The 15204-nt window shown below is 46.5% G+C and overlaps 1 protein-coding gene across 1 annotated transcript; it reads right to left on the bottom strand.

The window, feature by feature from the left end:
* Positions 1-1097: 1097 nt before the first annotated feature.
* Positions 1098-14741, bottom strand: LOC139338998 (HERV-H LTR-associating protein 1). Its single transcript, XM_070974406.1, has 15 exons — positions 14339-14741; positions 13440-13548; positions 13265-13321; positions 12566-12646; positions 11664-11747; positions 11361-11444; positions 11203-11286; positions 11063-11119; positions 10712-10792; positions 9211-9243; positions 9032-9121; positions 7990-8490; positions 3528-3669; positions 2808-2890; positions 1098-1469 (listed from the first exon to the last, which is right to left on the bottom strand). Exons 2-15 carry the CDS (start codon positions 13528-13530, stop codon positions 1426-1428), a joined length of 1512 nt encoding a protein of 503 aa, XP_070830507.1. The 5' UTR covers positions 13531-13548; positions 14339-14741; the 3' UTR covers positions 1098-1425.
* Positions 14742-15204: the final 463 nt, after the last annotated feature.

Raw genomic sequence — 15204 nt, 5'->3', positions numbered from 1 at the left:
TTTAGTCAAAGGTACTGGTTTTAGTCCAGCGTACTGGTTTTAGTCCAGCGTACTGGTTTTAGTCAAAGGTACTGGTTTTAGTCCAGCGTACTGGTTTTAGTCCAGCGTACTGGTTTTAGTCAAAGGTACTGGTTTTAGTCCAGCGTACTGGTTTTAGTCCAGCGTACTGGTTTTAGTCAAAGGTACTGGTTTTAGTCCAGCGTACTGGTTTTAGTCCAGCGTACTGGTTTTAGTCAAAGGTACTGGTTTTAGTCCAGCGTACTGGTTTTAGTCCAGCGTACTGGTTTTAGTCAAAGGTACTGGTTTTAGTCCAGCGTACTGGTTTTAGTCCAGCGTACTGGTTTTAGTCAAAGGTACTGGTTTTAGTCCAGCGTACTGGTTTTAGTCCAGCGTACTGGTTTTAGTCAAAGGTACTGGTTTTAGTCCAGCGTACTGGTTTTAGTCCAGCGTACTGGTTTTAGTCAAAGGTACTGGTTTTAGTCCAGCGTACTGGTCTCAGTCAAACGTACTGGTTTTCGTCACGCTGCAGAGCTCTGAGCACACGTCTCTGCAAACATCACAGGTGGAAACTTGATGGCTGATATTAAAAACTAATTAAAAAACGGAATAAAACAAACAGACAATGGTGCCACCGTCTGAGGCTGACTTTACATTTAGTCTTAGTAAACACAGCGCAGCTTAACAGGAGACCTGTTTGCTGGTTGAGTTACTCTCAGCTGCTTAATAATGACGAAGCCTATATGAGGGAAACTGCTCTGCTCCTCTGAACAGCCGAGAACTGATCCTCACTCTAACATGAAAAACAGTCTGTAAGGAGAAGCAAATAGAAAAGCATCAGAAATCACAGAAATAAATGAAAAGCATCTCAGACTGTGAAACCGTGCAGAGAAACCTCAGACGCATATTTTCTGTCATGTTTTGAACATGTGTAGGAACGGGTCTTAAAGCTTATGAAGGGACATTTCGAGAGCTGCAGCTCGAGCTCGACTCTTCAAACAGTCGGCGAGTGGAAACCTCCTCTGGTCGTCTCGCTCACGTCTCGACGTGCTTTGAAGACCAACAGCAGCGGCGCTGTCTGATTGAGCAGGACTGTCAGACATGGGACAAGTTTGTTTATTGAATGGACGCCATCGACAAAGATGATTTCTACAGTGTGTTTTCTAGAGTCCGGTATTAAATATGATTTTCATAAATAGTCCAGCATGTTCAGACAGCAAGCGAACAGTTTCTACAGCCTCAGCCGTGCGGGTGATTCTACTTTACAGGGACAAACGTGAAAATGTGCGTGATGACAGAGCTGCAGTACCGTCCAATCATCCTCTGCCTCCAGCCTGGAGGTCAGCAGCTTCTGTTCCCACACATCGAGCAGATGTTCGCGGATCGGTCGCCTCCCGTGACCATGAGCAGCTCTTTGTTCCTCTCTGGTCACAGTTTGTTGCACATCTTCGTCAGGCATCTCTGTTTCAGGCCTGCGGAGGGAGGGGGGGGTTAAAGCAGCCGCCTGACCCGCAGGCAGACCCTGACAGAAAACTGACAAAGGCACTTGAATTACTCAGACTGAAGTTTGAAAAACCCGCTGCTGCAGCTCTCTGAACCCGTCTGCCTCTCAGTCGTTACAGATGAGAAGATGAAATGAACCCAGCAGCTACAGTCAGGCGCGTCTGAAGGGCTTCCACAGAGAGACACCTGCAGAGCCACGTGCTTCCTCAAGGTGCTCAGAGGTGGTATATGAAACGTATGTGAGCGGGTACAGGTGTGTAAAGCTGCAGGTAACTGACTGCAAACACGCTGTGAAAGATTGTTCCAACAATTTTGATCACTGATCAATCATTAAATCGATCAATGTGTCAGCCGGAAGTGTCAATCATTCTCTGCTTCCAGGTTTTCAAATGTGCAGGTTTGTTGCTTTGGTCTGCGTCACCTCGGTGTAAATGAAATATGTCTACGCTCTGGACAAAACAAGACGTCTGAGGACATGGAGCTGAAGCCTTTTCACTGTTTTTTGACTTTTTAGAAACTGCACGATTGTTATTTGGAAGTCTAATTAAAGTTTACACAGAAGAATCCTCGTCTGCTGGAGGTTTCTGTAAATTTCTGTGCAGCAGAAGACGTTTCAGTGAATGAACTGTGCAGCTGTTACGTTACGTGACCTCTGACCTCTGGCTAATTAGAGCCGGGGGGGGGCTGATATGACGGCATGCTCAGCCTGGCCTGGGATCAGCGCTGGATGAAGCTGTGAGAGCGGCGGCGCTCCCTGCGACCTCTCGAGCCCATCAGCTCAGAGGACTCCTGCAGAGCTGCTGCTCTAATGAGCTCTGCAGCCGACGGCCGGCAGCAGAGACACGTCCTCGTCGGCACAGGTGAGGACGACGTGCGCTCCCCAATTATTTCTGATTCTTTGTAGTTGACGGTTTCAAAAGCACCAACATGACTCCTGCTTTAAAATGGACATCATCAGTCACTTTTGAGACTTTTACAGCACTAAGCAACAAATGAGGCTGTGTGTTGAACACTGAGGGACGCCTGTATCACCTGAGGACGTTCAGCTTTCCGTCCCCTTCATTTGCTCTCTTAGTGAGACTTAGATGAAAAACATCACTTCTAGTCTCGAGCCTCTCCAGAAAACCTGCAAGCAGCAGAAGCTGGAGGCTCTGACGCAGCTCGTTCACGTCTGAAGTCTCAATAAAGTTTCAGAGCGACTCCAGTGCGGCAGCGGCTGACAGGTCATGAGGATCTGCTCTGACAGCCGCCGCCTTCGTCGCCGCGGCCGCTACCGATCGATCACACCTGCCTCTGCGCTCACTTACTTCTGGAGAAGGAGACTCTCCGGACCCGCCGACACACCTCAGACGTGTGTTTCTCATACCACACGTGGCTGTCGTCACAGTATCTGCAGCAAGAGAAGAAGAAGAAGAAGAAGAAGAAGTCAAACGTGGATCGAAGCCTCTTCACTGAAACAACAGAATTCAAATGACCAGCACGTTAGCACATGGCAGCAGGTGTGCACTTCACAGGTGAACTTGATGTGTGTTTGCTGTATGTTGTGAGTCTTGTCTGCAAATTAAAAAAAAATTAGCAGCAGCCAACTGAACTCTGTGGAGGAGGAGCCTCTGTAGATGTAAAGCTAACGACAACACAGCAATTCAGCCAATAGGTGGCGCTAAATCCTGCACACTGGACCTTTAACGTTGCTGTGTGACAGACAGTTTCTCTGTTCATGCTCCTCGATCAGGAAGCAGACTGGTTCAGTGCTGAGGGTTGACGCCTGTCCACTGAGCTCTTTACTGACTCTTAAACTGACTGGACCGTCTGTCCATGTCCACCAACACGGTGCACGATCGGTGCTTTGATGTTTTCTGACTCCGAGCTGAGAAAAGAAACTTGATCAGCCTTCGTTAAAGTCTTCACTTCTCTTTGTTCCACTTCCTTCCGTCTCCCTCAGCCTCACTTTTAAGCTTTGCAGCATCAGTTAATTAAAGCCGCTCTGTCATCTGAACGGTGAAAATGCAATTTGCTGGTGTGAAAACCTTTTCATGCGTGTCTTGTGGCTGAAGGGCCTGCAGAGGCACTGAGAGAAGAACTTGCAGAGCTCGAGGACGCAGGGCTGCAGCTTGTGAGCGCTGACGGTCGTCGAGACGTCGCTCAGCTCCGGACGTCTCCAGGGACAGCCTCTCAAGAGACACAGAGAGGTCACGTCAGTCAAATCCTCCCAACTGGTCCCAGTTCACAACCTGCTTCATCGCCAGACTGAACCAAATTAATGAAAGAGTTAATTACAAAGATAGAGGATGATCACAGCCAGGTTTGCGTGTGAGGTGATGAAACGAAGACGTGAGGACTGACCTCAGCGCTCAGGTGAGCAGGATGAATCATCCTCACGTCAAACGCTCTCATTGTGTTTCATTCTGCACGATGTCGGTTCACTACTTAAATTCCCATTACAGGAATCACTGGTGCTGAAGCGTTCAGTCATAATGAATGCGCTGCAGGTACACAGGCTGCTAATTACCATAGAAATACATATTCAGAATGAATTTTAAAGAGACGCTTCTCCATATTCTGCAGTTATTTGCTCATTTTGCGATTCTTATCACGGCGACACGCAGAGCGGGAATATTTCTTAGTCCGACTTTAATAAAACTATTTCTGATGCTTGATTTGGAAATTTAAGAAGTTCATCCTGATTTGTTTCTGTTCCCTTCGACAGTTCGTTAGTGTCAGTTCAGCGTGATCACACCTGCACAAAAACAGCATGTGTGAGTTTTTACATTTCTTCATATGAACTCAAATGTCAGTTTGAAAATTCATGCAAACGACAGAAAATCGTGTTAACTCTTCACACGTGCGGTGAGCAGACTGAATTCGTTGTTTCATCCTCGGCTGTTTTTGGGTATTTGCGTTGTTGCTGCTGAAGCCTGAAAGCGGCTCACACCATCGGCGTCTCATGCAGACATCAGCCGACAGCCTGAGCACAGGCCAAACATGAGGTACGGACAGAAATAGTGACGGTAGGCGGGATGTGCTGATCAGAGGACGTGCATGGACGCTGCGATGTGGGAGGAACAGGTGTGCACGTCAGCGCAAGGTGGCGTGCATCAAGACGCCGCAGGTGTGCAGGATGACAGGAAACGGCAGGCACAGGTGCTTTCAGGTGCATCAGAAGCTGCTGAGACTGCGTTCACTACATCACATTAGAATTTGATGCAGTGTTTCTCAGAGCTCGCTCACGTTTCGCTCTCTGCTGCGTCGCCTCAGAAGAGGAACGTTTCCCCGTTCGGCTTCAGCTGCTCCTCTGCATCAAGGCTCTCCTTTGTCGTATTTTACGTTTCATAATGCACCAAATATTTTCCACGGGTGACGGTCGGGAGCCGGTTCAGACCCAGACTCCTCCAGTACAAAGCCATGCTGGTGGAATAAGAGCAGAACGTGGTTCAGCGTTGTCTTAAAGCCTTCCTGAAGAAGATGTCGTCTAAAAACCTGAATACGTGGTTCAGCATTGATGGAGCCTTCATGATGCTGATGCACCCCCGCCGTCATGGATGCTAAATGCTAACATGAGCATGCTAACATCCTCTGGACAATGTCGACTTTCTGACGTTTGGCAAGTCATCAGCATCGTTAGGTCATTAGCATGTTAAGTCCAGCTGAGGCTGCTGTCTTCCACCTGATGGTGGCGCTAGACGAGAAGTCAGGACACATCCTCTGGGGATCAGGAATGCTGAGGATGTCATGGCTGTTTGTCAGGTAGTCGTTGAGATATTTGTACATATATATATAAATATAAATGTATATGTGTGTGTTTCAGAGGGAAACAGTTTACCAGCAGCAGGCGGCTGAGTGTCACAGTCTTTATGAAAAACATGACTGTGCTATACGGCTCACACCTGAAACCTCAGAGCCATATTATATCTGCTCATATTTACATATTTACTTCATGTATTTACCAATACAGTGTGTTTTGTTTCTATTGTCATTATTGTGAGTTTTGCTTGAGATGGTTTCCTCTAAGTCACAGTGAAAATCTGCAGCTTCTTCCGTTTGAGCGCTAAAGCAGCGAAACCTTGACGCGAGCTGTCGCAGATCGGCCAATCGTGGCGTCCGCGGGGCGACGCAGTCGGCAGAGCAGTGCAGCGGGCCACAAACCTCGTTTTACTGCACACTAATGACTCGCTGACAAATTGCACAGGATGCTCCGGCCTTCTGTCTGTTGCCAGGCAGAACTCAGCGATGGGGCTGCTGCTTCTGCTGTGGGGTGTCACTGCCATCTAGTGGTTGTGCTGGGAAATAACATAACACATGGCATTTTTAATGTGTATCTTCACTGATTAGTGGTGACTGTTCAATGTAAATATTCACTTTCTCTTTCACAAACATCATTTGAATGAGGAAAAGGCCATTAAATAAAGACTGTGCTGCAGATAACTCAATTTGGTTGAAGTCTATGATTAACAAACAGGACTCCCTATGGTGCAATATGACAGACTATGACACACAGTTTGCTGAGTTTTTATGATCAAATTTTTTTTTTAAATTTCCTTCTTATAAACTAGTTTGGTGCCCATGCAAAGTGACACATAAGGAAAAAAAGACTAACACCTACCATGTTAGCATAGCTCAGGAGCCCACCAAGCGACCAAATGAATATGAATACAGCCTATTGATTAATAAGTAAAAGTAAATAGAACATAACCTTTAAATAATGTCCCTTGGATTAAGTGTGTTTTGTAGACTCATCTAATGTTTTGGTATCAGGGGTTTGAAATATTTCACATGTATTTTTGCTTACTTTGAAAGGAAGCAACATAAATTCGCTTAACGTTTGCATGATCTCAGTAAGTTCACTCGTGATACGTGAAATTAATGTTTTCATATGTGAAGGATGAATTTCAGCATTCCTCATCCACCACAGTCATTCTTTGCACATGTGATTTATGTTTTGTTTTTTGGTAAATTATTTGTGTATTATCAATAAAATCTCACCTATGAACTCATTTGGAGTCGGAAACCACAACTTACTCATTTCACATAGCCTTTAAGCATTAGCTTTAGCACACTAGCTTTCTTTATATGAATGCTCTTTGCTCTCTCTTTGCTGTTGTTTTTTTGGGCCTCACTTCCTTTCTTTTCCAACAGGAGTCACCCCCCACCCCCACCCCTCACCCCACCTCATTGATCATGCAGCAGACGAACAAACGCTGAATATTTGGCCTTAATTTGCTTTTAACCTTTGCAGCTTAAAACCATCAAAGCTTTCGCATGAAGGGAGCTGCGCCTGCGTTACCATGGTTACTATCTCAGCCTCCAGCATGGCTCTGTCTCCCCTTCCCACACACACACACACACACACACACACTCTGGGCTACAATTGAATCAGCAGCCGTCGGCGTGTCCAGAAATGACGATGACTGGATGTGATGTGATTACGGCTGTTTTCTGAGAGCAGGTCAAAGTGTTCCTGCTCCACAGAGCCGAGCACGTTTACGACCGCAGCCGACAGCCTGTTCACGAAAACAGCTCCGATCATGTGTCATGAATACTTCAACCTGCCTTGATGTCTCTGCAAATCCACGGAGTCCACGGTCATTAGTCGTGGTTTGGGTTTGTATTTACTGGGAACAGAACACATCGTTTTCATGAGCAGGTTGTAAAGTCAAACCTGTGAAGTCCTGAGAGTAAAACCTGACCTCTCTGACAGCCAGGATGTTTTACAGCACCCCAAAATCTTTTCTGCACACTGCCCGATTTTCAACTCAACAACACCGACGTAACGACAGAGTTAACCGATTTTTAATACTTCAAAGGAAAGCACGCACACACCAGACAGTTCAGTCGAGACGCTGGACCACACACAGATGCACCGATCCAACACTGATATCAATCAATCGATCAGCTCGACTGGTGACAGTGGGGCCGATTTATGGACCAATCGATTCAATTCAAACACTCTCGTCCTCCACCACGTTCAGCATCCTGAGGACAGACACTGAGCTGGATGTTCACCTGAATGATAACCTGGACTGGACTGACAACACAAATGCATGAAGAAAGTCCAGACCGCTGAGGACGCTCAGGTCTTTTGGTCTGCAGGGGGCGCACCTGAGGACCTGTTTTGACTCTGTGGTGTCATAAGTCTTCTTCTATGGAGGGTCTTTTGGGGAAGCGGCAGGACTGCTGACGGGAAGCTTCACCCACAGTGTGTGAGACACTGCAGCTCCATCAGTGACACGCTGCTTCACCCGCGATGCTAACTGAGAAACACTATATTGGCTCAGGACTGCAGAGCAGTTCATAACAGCTGCGGTCTGGACAGTGTTGTGTGTAACACCTGGTTGGTGATGCTTCCCCTCAGTTCGCTGTCTGTAAACCCCTCACACCACCGGACCCTTTGGGCAGATAATCTCACCCACATTGTCAGGAGGAGCAGACTGGTTGAACCCATCCACCTCATCACTAAGAGCAGACACTCATACTGTACCGAGAAATCTTTACCTGGTTTGTCCACAGGCTTGCTGGGTGTTGTAGTTCTCCTGCTAACAGGCCCTGTAGTCCCTCTAGCCACCGTGGGTCCAGCTGTGGGACGGACAGCTGAAAGTCTTGCCGGTTGAAGTGTGGAAGTCGTGTGCTGGGTTGTTGTACTTGGCTGGTGCACAGCTGTGGTTAGGCGGCTCAGACTAATAACTGGTGAGAAGGTTGTGGGCTTGGTTGACGCCGTGGTCAGCTGGGTTGTGCCTGCGGTTGATGGAGCTGTTACGGTGGTTGGAGCTGCAGCTGTTGTAACAGACGCAGCGGTGACCTGCAGGCCGGTGGTTGGTTGTGTTGACATGATTGGCTGTAAAATTGTTGGTCGTGCTGTCGTCACTGCTTGTGTCGTCTCCGGTCTGTCCGCTGTAGTTTGACTCCGCAGCACGACGGTCGTAGGTTGTCGAGTCGTTGCCAGCGGCTGGGCTGTGCTGATCTTTACTGCTGTTTCATCCACAGCTGTCGGTGAAACTTATCAAACACAGACGAGGACAACAGATCACAACATTTGCTTACTGTCCACAATGAAGTGGAGGACAGTTCGACAACACTGACTGACCGATCTTTGGTTTTTGGACTGTTGGTTGGACAGAACAAAACATTTGAAGACATCACATCTGAAACTGTGATGAGTATTCTCCAGGAAACTGCTTGTTCTATTAGGAAACTAATATTAATTTGCAGATAAGTGAAATGAAGCATCTGTGAAATATCTCAGTGGACCAGTGTGTAAATTTAGTCTTAATGGACGTCAGTCTTCCTCAATCTGTCTTTATAAAACGTTCACAGCAGCCAATAGATCATGTTTCCTGGCATTTTTCCAATGACAGTAAAATCTTAGAGACTGAGGTGACTGTTATTGTCTGTAACTGGAAATTATGTGTTAGCCTGTAGTCCAAATAAACCAGCAGCATATTTCTGTTTAATTTTAGACTCGGGTTCCTTGTCTGCAGTAGCTGAAGCCTAAATAAAACGAACCAAACATGGACAGCGTCCTCCTGCAGAGACTCACCGTGTGCAGTAGAATGGACTCTGCTGGTTAACGCTGAGCTCATCCCAGATGGAGAGACGTGACTCAGATTCGTGGGAAGTTGGTGCCATTCTGAGGTTTAAAATAGATCATTGGAAAAAGAATTAGATGGCTCTCGAGTGTCCTGAAGGGGACAGCAGATGCTCCAATGAGTTACTCACCGACGGGCACTCTGATGGAGGAGACGTTACCGACTTGAAAAGAAGAAGAAAAGTTCAGTAAAAGGAAAGAAAGGAGGAGGAGTATAAGCTGGAATTACATTCTCCAAAACTCAAAACTTATTTGGAAACTCATCACTGAGTTTGTCCGTGAAGTCATCACTAAATTATTCAGTTCTAGAACCGGCGAGTAAATCTAATTTGTTTTAAAGTATTTAAATCTGACTTCAACATTAAAATGTAAAATGACACATTATTAATGTGAAACCGGTTGCTAGAAAACATCAACATCAAATCAAAACTATGAAGGTTAGCATTAGCTTAACAGGAAGTCACTGTAGCATCACAAGCTAACGTTAAATGTAACTTTAATTTAACAGTTTCAGGAAGCAAAACTATGCAGTATATCAAAGTTAACTGCCAGTTCTTTGTAAATGTACTGAAGGTATGTCTGTGTTTTATTTACATCTGCACCCACGATGAAATAAGAGAGAAACAGCAGGTTGTGCTAGTTAGCTTAACCTAACGAACGTTATTCATTTAGTTGAATGTGGTGTAAAACTTTGACACTGATTTGAGGTATACTTTATTGTTTTTGTGATTTGCAGTTTAAAAAGTTTCCAGTTTACATCCGCATGAAAGAAATTTAGCTAATCAAGAGTTCAGTCAGACTTTTCACCTTAAACCTTAGCTATAGCAAGCGGTTAGCTAACGGCTAGTGACAGATAAACTTTCTCTTACTTCCTGCTATAACTTAACTCTGTCCTAACCTTACACTTCCTTACTGTCAGAAGTTAAAAAGTTAAAACATGGTCTAAAAGAAAGGCTTTACGTATCACAGGTAGGATTTCTGAAGGCTAAATCTTCCCTCTGTTTACACTTCCTGTCTGCCTTTAGACTTCACAAACCTCGTCCTGATTCACCCACAAACTCAACTTTTCCAGGACTTTGAGCAGCCAGAAAAAACTTCCAAAAAGTGAATTTTTTCTGACCTTTTCAGTCTTTAAATGCGATGCTGGCCTCCCACATTCATCCTCCTGCTCAGCTTCCCGCTCTTTCTGCAACACTGAGATAATCAAATCTCTGAAGTCTTTTTGTGCGTGACAACCTTCGAAGTCCGTAAAGGTCGAGTCTTTGCTTGATGTTTAAGCTACTTCCTACACCGCTGTGGAAAACAGGCCTCACCCTTCAACAGCTGTCCAGTGGCTTCTTTCTCATCCTGCCCTCTAAAACGTTAAGTTAGCAGCGATTTATCTCCAAGAAGTCGGACGTTACTAAGCTAAATGTATCAGGTACACAGTTGTTTTCCTGTGCGGTGTTATTTATTTATTTTTAAGTTGTCTATAGTGTGACCTTTCTGGCTCAGCAGCATCCTGGATTTAAATCTGATCTCATGAGGGTGAGGTTCAGGCTCTATCCTGAGGTGATGCTGCCATCTGGTGGTCTAGATGCACATAATCAGCAAATCAGTGCAGCAGCCTGTCGGTCAGCGCTGTGATCTAACCTCTGTGCGGCCCTTCGATGATGGTCTGGTTGAAGAGTGGAGTGATGGAGTCGACCTCCCACAGCTCTGACAGCTCTCTGCCTGAACAAAACACACATCACACACCAACGATGACTCCCTGAGGAGCATCAAACCTCGACCATGACGTTTTCATGTAACTGGATAACACAACACTTCAGCTGTCAGTTCAATTTAAACTGAACTCATGAAGCTCAGGCTTTAACATTAATATCCTCTAATTTATACAAAAGACTCCACCAGTCACCAGTCCAGTAATATTACTGCCCACGGCGTCAGTGTGACGCTGCACATCAACAGAAGCCAGTGGAAGATCCAGTGAGCTCTACTCACCCATCTTTCCTGCCATCACACAGATGTAAATGCAGTCCGAGTTGTTCCTCTGGCTCACTGAGAAACACAAAACACGATGAAGAACGACAGGCAACACATCACACAGACAGCTGACGGGCCTCCAGCTGACCTCCACCCACCTGAGAGGATGGAGGCAGACTTAAAGAGCTCGTGCAGGTAACTTGTCGAGTTTCCCATCACATCTAGCAGTATGGCCGTGAAGTCTGAAAAGTGGAGTGAGAGGGCTTTGAAGCAGGGCTGAACAGCTGGTCAGGATCAAACGTTTGGATCTGCTGACCTGTCAGATCGTTGGTCTCATTGGTGACGCAGTAGCAGAATCTTCTCCTGAACTTGTTGCTTTCGATGCTTCTAATGCTGGAAACTGCAAAACACACGATGTTACAGCAGAACACATCAGTCCAGAGTTTGAACGACAGAAGGACCTGACGACACAGTGTGAGGTTCATTACATGCAGTTACACATCCACACCACTAGATGGCACCACAGACAAAGCTATTTTCATCAGAAGTGGCTCCTGTCACGCAGATCACACTTTGATCTCTGACTGAGGAGCTTCAGAGGAGGAAGGTTAATATTTACTGTTGTAGACCAACAGGGTGAGTTTATGGAGAGCCAGAGAGCTGTAGGACGTCACGCTGAGGAGGGAGAAGAGCTGACGGGAGCCTGCAGGACGAGAGGAGGCACAGGAGGAGCATCAGGAGGCGTCATCTCATCCTCATCATCTGCTGTCTCAGAGGATGGACTGGTTATGATGGTTTAACAAAACACTTTCACAGTAACTGCACCGAGTTCGTCAGGCAAGAGCAAGAAGATCACAGGACTGATGCTAAAAACTCATCTTCAAGCTCGGTTTTTTTTAGTTTCCTGAAAAGTGAATTTGTGCTGATCTTGCTTTGCAGAACCTGATCTAACCCATGAAGATATACCACATCCAGAACCTCTTAGGACGCACTTAGAGTGAAGGTTTTAAAGGTCAGTTCACCCAAATCTCCAAAACCTGCCGGTGTCCAGCAGTGCAGACGGGTTTGGTTTGACGCTGTGAGGCTCCTGAAAGGCCTGATGCGACGAAGGTCAGCAGAATTCAGAAAAATGACATTTTGAAACACTCGACCGCAGCGTGACTGTGCAGAAACAACATGATGCAACGACGGGTTTTAACTGAAACAGCATTTTACAGACAGACAGCGTGGTGACGGCTCGTTCTGTGCATTTTGAAGAGCGATGAGATGTTTGTGTTCATTCCTCAAACGTCACGTTCGGTTGCCTCAGCACATCAAAGCTGAAGCGTGGACACCTGCACGGACAGGTAACACCTGAGCGACGTGCTTTGAGCTTTGAGTGAACTGCTCCTTTAACATTTCCTCACACTGCAGTTTGACCTCTGCAGAGCAGAGCAGGAGCAGCCGTGCTCTCATTTCCACATACATGAAAGATTTACAGCCCTGAATCGATCCCACCTGAGCGACATTATGACAACGTACCCGATTGGCTTGTATTTATTAAAGTATTGACCAGGGGAGTGAGGTCGATGGCAGCCGGATCGATGTGCTCTGCTGGGATTTCTGGGAAATAAAGCAGACAGTTAAGTCAATGGGAGCTTATTCTGGTGTTAATCTCTATTAAGGAATTAGCAGCATCAGCAAAACGCGGCTGTTTGAGGCTGGAAAGAGACAGAAAATGAAGAATTAGCCGGAGGAATTAGTCGGTGGGGTGGCGCCTGTTAGGATAACATGAGGGCAGAGGAGGGTGACTCGGACATTTATTCATTATAATTGAGCCATCGTTCAGCTCCCTGCACGCCGTCCTCTGCACGCCGTCCTCTGCACGCGTCATCACGTCTTACCTCATCTGTGTCTGAGCTGCTGGATTTCTGATGAAATCTGCTCGTTACACCTGCCGTGGTTACTCCATAAATACCTGTCTTCTTTTACTGACTTAAGACCTGATTATTGGTGTGAAGCGTTGATGTTTCAGTGTGTCGCACAGCATCATTTGACAGCGCTCAAATCGTCATCAGCACTTCACAGTTAAATGTGATGATCTGACGTTTATTCGCGTCCCGTCAGCTCGAGCGGTGAATAAAACACAGTTCTGAGGCTCAGACGCTTCTCCACCAACGAGCTGCTGAGGCTACAAACAGTCACCGGCCTGAACTGACATCACACAGGTAGACAGATTACCTGTGGAGTCCGGGATGTCTCTCCTGTGTCTCTCGTCCTGCCGTCTGTCTCTGAATGCTGTCAGGAAATCAAACAGAAAAAATCATTCAGTTTAAACTTTAAACGTTTGCGCTCGAGTGCAAATGTCAGTTCACGAGGTCATGAAGGAGGGCGAAGACGTGTTGGACAGACCTACCTTGGCTGAAGAGGACGAGGAGTAAAACGGTAGAGACACAGGTTAGGAACCAGAGGCGAGGACGCCGTGTGGCTCTCTGTCCGCCCGCCATGACCCGGCTGAAGCAGCGCTGCACCCACAAAACACAGAAACACTCAAACGGGATCAGCCGGCCGTCCTCACACTGCGGCGCTCTCACTGCTCACAGGACATCAGCAGCTCGTCCCTGTGTCCTGATGTCTCACTCGAATGGCTTCAGAAAGGGCCCTAAACAATGACGCCATCAGGCCGTGACCACACCACTCAAACCAGTGGTCCCAGTGCTGCCTGCTGGGCTGCACAGCATAAAGCTCCACGCTGACAGCAGTGCTGCAAATACGCAACAAAACACCTTCTATCCAGAATTTTATGACTTGCATGTAAAAGTGATCAGACGGTCCACGAGGTGTCGGGACGGTCTGTCTTCTGTCCTACTGGGGCAGTAAAATGTCATCAGGTCCATTCAAACAGCTGCATTAGCAGAGTGACCCAAACGATGAAGCACATCCACACAAGTCCAATATAATCAAATGACTTTAAACTGGAGTAACCCACACAGAGAGCACGACAGATGGTGACGTGTCAGATTAATGCACGTATCAATGCAGGAGTAAAGTGTTTAAATTGATGCAATAAAACGGGTTTATCACATGCAAACATGACCACGTTTAAAGGAAAGGTCACTTTTTTAACCTGTGATTGAAATCCAGAACAAACTGGAGGGAAAGTGACAGACCGAGCTTAAAGTTGAGATGCTGAGATCGTTGTCGCCCACTGATCTGTTCCAGGCTGAGATGTTCATCTGCTCGTCTGCTTCAAAGTGTCGTGAAATGTTGTGATTTTTAAGCCTCTAATCTACTGACAGGAAGCAGCGCGCTCACCTGCTCGCTGAATGCTCCTGTAGCGGTGCAGCTGAGGATCCCTGCAGCATCAAACCTCGCCCAGCGCCTCACACGCCTGCAGTCAGATAAGGATTACACGGTGCCTGTTTCGCCCCTCTGAGCAGCTCAGGCTGCCAGCTTCCCGGACAAAAAAGGACAAAACACAGTGTCTGGCTGCAGGCTGCCCACTGATCCCCAACCAGCTCCACTGCAAGAAATATCCAACTTCAAGTCCTACACTGACTCCAGCTCAGCTGAGGCTCACCTGCGCTCGTCTCTGATTCGCAGCAGCCAATCAAAACAGTCGGTGGCTTTAAGGTGTGATGTTTTCTGCTCTGGCTCCATCTTTGATGAGCGGCCTTTACTGTTTCTGCTCTGCACTTACAGCTGTCAATCAAACAGGATGGGCGGGACTGCGGAGGGTTCTTCCTGAGAGCAGTTCAGTTTCCAGTAAATAGTCTGTGTCATTCCCACACTGCTGAATGAAAACATCACGCAACACCAACGAAGCTGCTGTTTCTGCACCGCTGCGTTATTTATCGTTGACATTTGCTAACATCTGTAACATCTGTGCAAACATCCTGTGCACCATTACAGATTTTTACTGCGCTTTTATACGATTACCACTGCGTTATATCCACTACTGTGCAACAGTACAAAACACTGGATTTTATCAGCCAGATCCCCCCATGATGTGATTTATTGTAATACACCTGCACATTATATACATATAGTTGATTCTATTTTCTATTCCTTTTATTTTTCTACGTGTCCGTGTATTTTAAGCCACTGAGCTGTTATTATCTGGATTTATTGACATATAGAAGATGGTCAGTTTAGCTTGTGGTTTGAAGGTTACGGTGTCT

This window comes from Chaetodon trifascialis, chromosome 11, assembly GCF_039877785.1.
Source record: "Chaetodon trifascialis isolate fChaTrf1 chromosome 11, fChaTrf1.hap1, whole genome shotgun sequence".
NCBI classification, from domain to species: domain Eukaryota; kingdom Metazoa; phylum Chordata; class Actinopteri; order Chaetodontiformes; family Chaetodontidae; genus Chaetodon; species Chaetodon trifascialis.
Note: the sequence above shows the minus strand (reverse complement) of the source record. Positions and strands in the feature narration are given on the sequence as shown.